Source organism: Oxyura jamaicensis, chromosome 2 (assembly GCF_011077185.1).
Source record: "Oxyura jamaicensis isolate SHBP4307 breed ruddy duck chromosome 2, BPBGC_Ojam_1.0, whole genome shotgun sequence".
In the NCBI taxonomy this organism is placed as follows: Eukaryota; Metazoa; Chordata; class Aves; order Anseriformes; family Anatidae; genus Oxyura; species Oxyura jamaicensis.
Window position 1 is genome coordinate 149,724,777 of NC_048894.1, and position 8,110 is coordinate 149,732,886.

Below are 8,110 nucleotides of genomic sequence, written 5' to 3' on the forward strand. Positions count from 1 at the left end.
TGGCCAGCCAGGTCTCTTTTATCCCTGTTTTGAATGAGCGAGGCTAGCACCAGAATACTCAAAATTCACTGCACCAATAACAGTGATTTGCATTCATCTCTCTTCCTGGGCCAGATTGTAACTCTACAATCTCTGCTGCACTGGAGATGGGTACAAGCTGCACTGCACCAAGAACAGAGAAAATGAAAGAGTTTTTTTTTTCTGAATGAGGGGTTAGAGAAGAAACAAATTAACAGACAAACAAAAAACCTCAGAAGCCATGATAAGGTACGTAGTGAACATAATTTGCAAACACATGACTGCAAAAATTTAAGCCAGAAGTGCATGTTGAATGCCACCATCCTGTCCTTGTATGCCTTGAATGCCACCATCATGGTCCTTGTATGACACATGATAAGAATCTATGTCTGAGACTGAGTATAAAATAGCCAGCATGATGAGCAAGAGGAGAACTAGCTAGGAGGGAAATTTGAAAGACAGGGAGTATGTCTTAAACCTATTATTTCCTTATGATATAGAGTTTCACTATGAGGTTTTTCCCCTACACTTGGGATTTTCAGCCGCAAGTCCCCTTTCCCACTCCTCACCACCAAGGGTACTGTCTCTATCTCTATCTTGGAACACTGAACAGGGCCTACCATTGTCTTTTAAAACATCTATAAATCTGTATAACAGCTCAGTGACTGGAGGCTCACCCTCATTCAGTATCTCCTGCCTCCCTAAGGACTGCCTTCCCTTTAGGCCCTGTTTAGTTTTGAGGAGCTGGAGGAGCAGCAGAAAAGAAAACAGATAAATTCTCTGGGAAAGCTGCACAACATTGAAAAAGAGATTCAAGATTCATCGGGCCAGAGAGAGGGAACCAGAGCATAGAGTCTGTTGGTTGGGACAAGTGCCTGAGGGAAAGTTTTAATAGCACTATATAAAACACTAAAATGTTGAGCAAGGACATCAGCAAAGATGAGTTCCTTAATCAGTTGGCAACAGATTCAAGATTGTTTTATTTTTTTTTATTATTATTATTATTAATTATTATTATTATTTTTTGGCACACCAAATCTTGAACTTTTATCTTCCCAGAAGAATAGTTTTCCAAGGACTGGGTGAAAGTTTGCTTTGGAAACTCTCTGAGGTAAGGAGAGGTGGATTCCAATCCCCATTGGAGTCACAGTGATTTAAACCTTGGCCTGCCACATCGCTGAAACTGCATTTGTTACATAGAAGAAGAGCACAAGCCCCTTATCTGTCTCTAAAACATAAAGAAGACACTTACAACCATGAAATGTGTTTCCACCGGAACAGTGTTTGGATTCTGGCTTGTCTGGAAGGTGACTTTAACAGTAAGTTATTGAGGCACTTCACCAGATGTTCAGAAACAGAAGTGTGGACAAGTGCAAGAACACTGTGCTTAAAGAAATGAGATGTTAGCAAGGTGCCTGCAGGGATGGGGTACTAGGCACCAGCTGAGTAAGGGTTTTCATATTTGGAGTTTCCATTACCTTAAACATAATTTCAAAAGCCTAATTCCTTCCTGTTTACTAAAATTCACTTTCTACATAAAATACTCTAGCTTTTCTTATGCTTAGCCAGATGTTCTCGAAATAAGGAAATTGGAGGACAAAATCCTCCCGCTCCTCAATTTCTCTGTCCTTTGGAAAGAGAATAATCCATTAAATGGTTCTCATTTTGCCCCTTCTGTTTTCTGCACAGAAGGGGCATCATTGACGGGATTGAAATGTGCAGTAAGAGGGTGGAATGGAGATGTGTATCCCCTTCAGTTTCTGTACAGACTAATAAGGATCATTCCAGCATGATCTGTTGTTAAGTGTCAGCTGTAACCGCACTACTCCAGTGTGCGATTATTTTGTATTAGATGCTGCTGGTTTAGACCTTATGCCTCTTTCTGGACCATGAGAAACTGTAAGCAAACAATAAACAAAACTTTTAAAACAACCTAGGGGTGTTCTGATGGCACAAAAATCAAATCCGTCAAATCCAGCATAGTAACTTTCATTGAGAACAAGTGCACTGGGTACATTGTAAGCTGAAATTTACTGATAAAAGCAAGCTTCTTTCATGTTTCTGCCTGAGTTCCTCCATTTTGGAGGAACTCTCTGAAGGTAATTAATCATCTAATTGTAAATATAACTAATGCATTTGCCCTACTTAGCACAACAATGATGCAGCTGCTTCAGAGAAAAAGTGTATCCAATTCTAATCTAATTATGCTGTGACCCACTGATACTGGTCAGGTGATGTTACAGGATATAAAAGGAAACTAGATCATATAATCCAGTCTAAAATCATAGAATCAGGTTATAAATCACTTGCAGCTGACTCTGGCAGAAAAATGTATTGTAAATAATGGTATGAACGCAACTATAGGGATAAAGGTGGTGAGATTAGATTCTGATTCTCAGAAGGTAGCCGACTTCAAAATATCCTTATACATTACAGTTTTAAAAGATATTCCACAAGCATTTGGCAGAAATTTTGAAGAGATGAGTGTGCTCGATACTTACTCATATGCTGATATCTATGATCAGATTTTAGAAATCATATAGCTGCTATATGCATAAAAAAGCTGTCATTTGCCATTGTATAATTATATAGATTCATCACTATAGGACTCTTTGTGGCTTCATGAATTCTGCCTTTTCCTCTTTTAGTAATAAACAACCCTGAGACTGAGTTTTTTGGAAAAAAAAAAGATGCAAAAATCACAGCGCTAATTCACAGAACTGCATAGACTTAAAAAGACAGATGCTATCCAAGGAAAAGAATGAGTTTCCCCTGTCTTGGTATTACCTACTTTAAGGTTATTTCTAAATATATTTTTAAAGTTTGATTTAATATGCATAGTTTCGAACTTGATCTTTCAAGACATCCATTATGCAGATGACTTAGACAAGTAAGCTTACTGACTCCAAAGGAATTCACTCATAGGAATGAAGGGTGCATGGGCAGAGGCTTAAAATCCAGTGTATGCTTACATAATTCTGAGCCTGTCAAAACCCATGTCTATATTATCATCTGCCTACGTTATATAACACTAAGGAGCTTTGAGTTGTTTATTCTTCCCCATATGCCTGGAACACATATATGGTCTTGTAGTTCTTATATCACATTATCACCAAGAAAAAAGTTAGAATGAAGGCAATACAAATGAAATGTTCCTTTGGGAGAATGCCAGAAGTAAGTACGACCCTCAGCAAAGTATCTGATCAGACACAAAAGTCAATGCACTTGTTTATCAGTAAGATCTTGTATTTCTCATTTGATTCCTGAGAGAATTAATACTTAAGTCAGTATCAGCATTGTCTTTACCTAAATCATGATGTCAGGACCTTTTGTCCTGTCTCTTCCCAGGCTGAGCAGCAGCATTTTGCTCAACATTTTGGGCTGAGGTCAGCTGGGTTTCAGGCTGCTCATATCTCCCTAGAAACACTGAGCAGTTAGCAAAATAGGAACCAGTGATTCTATGTTTTTTTTTTTTTTTTTTAATGTTATGAGGTGGGTTTTCTCCTCCACTTTTACCTAGGACGTTAGTTCAGATTGATTTTGGTGATGGAAGGGAAAAAAAATCAGATAATCTCTTAAGTGTTACTGCAAGAGAAAATGGTGGACCGTGAGCATTCATAATAATTAATATTTTGTTAAATTCAGCAAAAAGATGAATGAGGCAGTACTGTGTGCTTGTGTTCAGCATTACAAATGATTTAAACTGCTTGTGAATGTATTTATCAATGAGACCAAAAATTAATTAAGAGATTAAGGGAAAACAAGTCAAAGTATTTGTTTTTCCTCTTGTATAAACTGTTGCAATTTTATCAGTTTAGGAAGACTTATAACAGATTGGTACCTGTGTGACTAAGAGGATCTGGACCACTGTCCCCTTCGATACTTCTGGGTGCAGTAAGAAGCTGACTCCAGGATATACAATTCCTTGTGTTTGGAATTGAGTTCAGTGTTTTCTCTGCATGAAATCCTGAGCTCATCAAAATCAGTGGGAAACCCATTATTTAGACTCATTATCAGAATTCTAGCCCCTGTTTTTTCTTTCAAACTGTATACTTTAATTCCCAGATCTGGTTCAGCATAACCAACTCCCCACATCCCGAGGCATAGAAAGATGGTCACAGGTATTGCTACATAATCACATGGGTTATTTAGACTTTTGTAAGGCTTCTCCGAAGGGAAGATGAGTTATTTTACTTGGGAAAATAAGCCTTGTGATAAAAGTACTTTGCCTGTAAGATCAAGAAATGTGCTCTGTCCCAAAAATTTGCTGTATATATAACCCTGATGACATGGTCTGCATTCACCTGTAGTTACATACTACCCTCCATCAGCCGTAGAAGCCCTCAGTCGCCAACTCTTGAAAGCCGGCAGGCAGGCTCCCACCGGGCCGCTGGAGGGAGCCCCCGGGCCGCTTCAGCACCGCGCTGGCGGACAGCGCCCGGGAGGCGCCGCGCATCTCCCGCGCATCTCCCGCGCATCTCCTCCCGCTCATCTCCTGCCGGGGGTTTTGTGCCCCTTGCACAAAAAGCCGCGGGATTAGGAAGGATCCGGCCTCTTCCATAGCGGTGTGAAGGTAAAGGGCCGAAAGAGGAGCGTAATTAGGGAGAGTTAATTGGGCTCCGGGAGGGCTGGTGTAAATGGACAGCGACGTGTGGCAATCCGTGCGGATCCTGTTAAGGAGATTTGTATACGGAGTTCATGAAGGCAATCATCTGGCTGGTAATCTCTCATTGTGCACCGCTCAAAGGCGATTCATTCACACAACTGGAAAGGTACTGGGCTGCGAAATGAAGATACTAGTATCTCTCCCAGGAAATGTCTTTGTTAGGGATGTCTGTGGGAAATGAGTGTGGGGAGTGGGAGGATCAGCTAAACAGCCGTGATACCTGCTCATAATGAGACAGCAGTGCTTTACTCACAGCTCTGGGATAGGACGTGGAAGTGCACTAAGAAATGAGCATAACTCACACAGCTTTTGACCCAGCAGTAATAGCACCAGCAGTGCATGAGAGTGGGACACGTCGCACAGCTGCAGCTCATTCATCAGCACATTACCAAGAGCCGAGCAACAACAACTCTGCCCGATCTAATTGCTTTACATCCACAGAGCTCATCAAGGCACAGCACACTGGGTCAGCTTACCCCGAAACAGGGTGAGCCTGGCCACTGGGAAGTGAGGTCAGGCAGCCCCACAGCTCATGTGTGTGGAGGAAAGGCACAGACAGGGGTTACAGGATTGCCAGGGGCTGAGGGATGTAGATGTGTCCCATGAGCCATCATCATCAACACTTACAGGTGAAAGATCAGCCACTTTCCAGCTGCGCATCCCAGCAGTCATGTAAACAACATGCCACCAGCAGCACATTCCTCTGCACCCTCCCTCCCTTGGGGATTATCTGCCAGTACCTCCACCCCCTTCTCACCGATTCCCTGGAGCTAGCCAAATGGAGATGATAATCTGCTATGAAATATTGGTAGCACAGAGCTGTGACAGTCTGGGAAGAGGTGGGAGGAAGGGGAGCAGCAAGAATCCCCAGGATTAAGTTGCCCTAGAAAGACAGCATTTTCTTGCTGTCGGGGTTTCACTGTGTCCTAGCATTCATATGGAAGAAGCCAGGTGAGTGTAAAGTCAGGTCAGTCCCAATTTTAACAGGACTTATCTTGCCAAGTGCCTCTCAACTGTTTGCACTGCACCACCATTCCCCAATATAACCAGTTACCTGTCCTATATATCACTTCTAAGGATGCAGCACAACGTTTGTCCCATGACCAACAGCAAAACAGGTTTGTCAGTGCCCCCCAAAGACAACCCAGGAGCTCACACCCAACTTCCAAGGGGACCTTTCCCCTGATTTTTTTGGAGTATCGCTTTGCTCTCCTTGCAAAAGAGAAATGTGTCCTACTCCTTTCCCATAGCCCAGATCAAGATGTGCTCACACATGAAAGTCATCCCAGCAGATCCAGAGTTAAAAGGCATGAGCAAGTGAATGAGAAATGAGCACTGGGAGAGATTGGCCAAGACAGAGTTATCTTTCCCATCTCATCCCATGCACCACTGCTGGAAGTAAGAGAGGGAAGTGATAAATGTCCCATCCTCCTGACTTGCCCCAAGAAAGCTGTTCCAAGTGACAGCAGTGAAGTGAATGCATAAGTAGAGGGAACAGGGTGACCAGGAAACATCCCCCTCCCCAGCTTGAGGTGAAACCGCAGCCCCCTGCTTCTCTCACAGGGCAAGAGAGTGATAGGCAGTGGGGGAGTGAGAGGGAGGGAGAGAAAGTTGCCTTTTGCCTATGGACTCCCCCCTAGGTAGTGAGCCTCTGAGTACCTCACTAAAGGGGAAAGGATCTCTTGGGACTCCCCACACCTCCTCTCACCCGGGGTGATGGGGAAAGAGGAAAGTTCCCACCCATTCCTCACCACAGTACCTGGTTGAGGGAAGTCACGGCCAACCTGGGGATAACCAGCTGCATGACGAGCTGCAGGACAGAGGTGACCAGCCCAGCCAGGATGGCCCAGGTGAGTGGCAGCGGGAGCATGCTGTAGGTTGCAAAAAGCGTGAAGAGCACATAGCCAATGCCATCCCCAAGGAGGCCACAGCCCAGGCCAGCCGCCAGGATTTGTGTGGCCATGGCCACCCAGGTGACCACACCGCTGTACTGCAGGTAGGTGTATGAGGTTGTGTCCTTCCTGACCACCACTAAGGCACAGATCACCACCTCAATGCCAGTGAAGAAGCCCAAGAGAATGCCCTTAATGGGGTCCATGGGAGCAGAGGCCAGGGTCAGGTGGAGGAACAGCAGGGTCAGCTTGGTCAGCACGTCCAGGATGTTCATGACCACCTCGGATTTACGCCGCTGGCCCAAGAAGTAGCGCTGATAAAGACGCTCCAAGTCCCGGGACTTGAAGGAGTTGCGGAGCGTGGGGAAGATCACCCCGCGGTAGGTGTAGCCCCAGTTGAGGAAGAAATCGGAGTTACTGGGGGCACAGTCCAGGGGCAGGAAGCCCAGGTCCCCGCTGCTGCTTGTGCGCTCCGGGAAGACTTTGGTGCCTCCGTTGTTGTGGCGCTCGCCGCCCAAACTCCGGCCGGCTGACTGCCGCCGGAGGTGATGGTGGTGGTGGTGGTGGTGGTGAGGGTGAGGGTGGTGGTTGGGGCAGCAGGTCTCCTCGGAGCTGAAGCCCTTGCCCCCACCGCTGCTGCTGCCGCCGCTGCTGCTGCTGTGCTCCTGGATGAAGCGCTGCTCGGTGATGTGGCGCACGGCCGTCTGCCACAGCAGGCGCTGGGGTCTGCTGCTGCCGGGGGGAGTCCTGTTGATGGTGTAAAGTTCATCGCTGTCGCTCAGGCACCGCACCTCCGAGAGCTCCATGGCGGTGACTGGCGGGGGGCAGAGCACCGGCGGGGGGTGGGGGTTGGAAAGAAGGAGGGGGGGACAAAAAGGGGGGGGACCGGGGGGAGAGGGATGGAGCCGCGGGAGAGGAGGGAGGGGATGGAAAGGGTGGTGGTGGGGGGATCACATTTATAGGCAGGTCTCCGGGGCCGGCTGCTGGGCTGGCGGAAGGGCTGCTCTGCCGCTGGGGTCCGGCTCAGCGCTTGCGGCCCTCGCCCCTCGCCCGCTCCCGCGGCTCCCCGCGGAGCCGCATCCCGCGGAGCCCGGCTGCGGAGCAGCCCCGGAGCCCCAGCGGGCTGGGTGCGAGCCCCCCCGGGGGCGGCGAGCAGGGAGAGAGCCGAGCCGAGGGTCCGAAGAGGAGGAGGGAGGAGAGGAGCATCTACGGGAGCAGCTCCGCTGCCCGGTGGGCGATCCTCGGCCCCATCCCGAGGCTGGAGGCGCGGAGGGGCGATGGGGAGCCGCCTTGCCAAGAGCCGTTCACAGCGGGCAGCTCCGCTTTTGGGGAATGCCGGGGTTCCTCTCCGAGGTCTGGTCCCCGGGAGATGCTGTAATCCCCGCGGCTGCTGTCAGAAGGAACCCTGCGAGTGCGGGCAGGGGGCAGAGGCGCCGGGGTCGCGGGCATCCTCGGTCACGGCGCCGGAGCCGCCGGCCGGGGGCTGCCCGCCCGCATCTCCCCGGCGGCGGGGCATGCCCTGCCGGGCTCGCAG

General features: G+C 48.0%; 1 protein-coding gene across 1 annotated transcript in view; it reads right to left on the reverse strand.

The window, feature by feature from the left end:
- Positions 1-7,382, reverse strand: part of ADCY8 (adenylate cyclase 8) — a 122,354-nt gene extending 114,972 nt beyond the window's left edge. Inside the window, exon 1 of the mRNA XM_035317647.1 lies at positions 6,444-7,382. Within this exon, the coding sequence (XP_035173538.1) occupies positions 6,444-7,382 (939 nt within the window). The remainder of the gene's footprint in view (positions 1-6,443) is intronic.
- Positions 7,383-8,110: the final 728 nt, after the last annotated feature.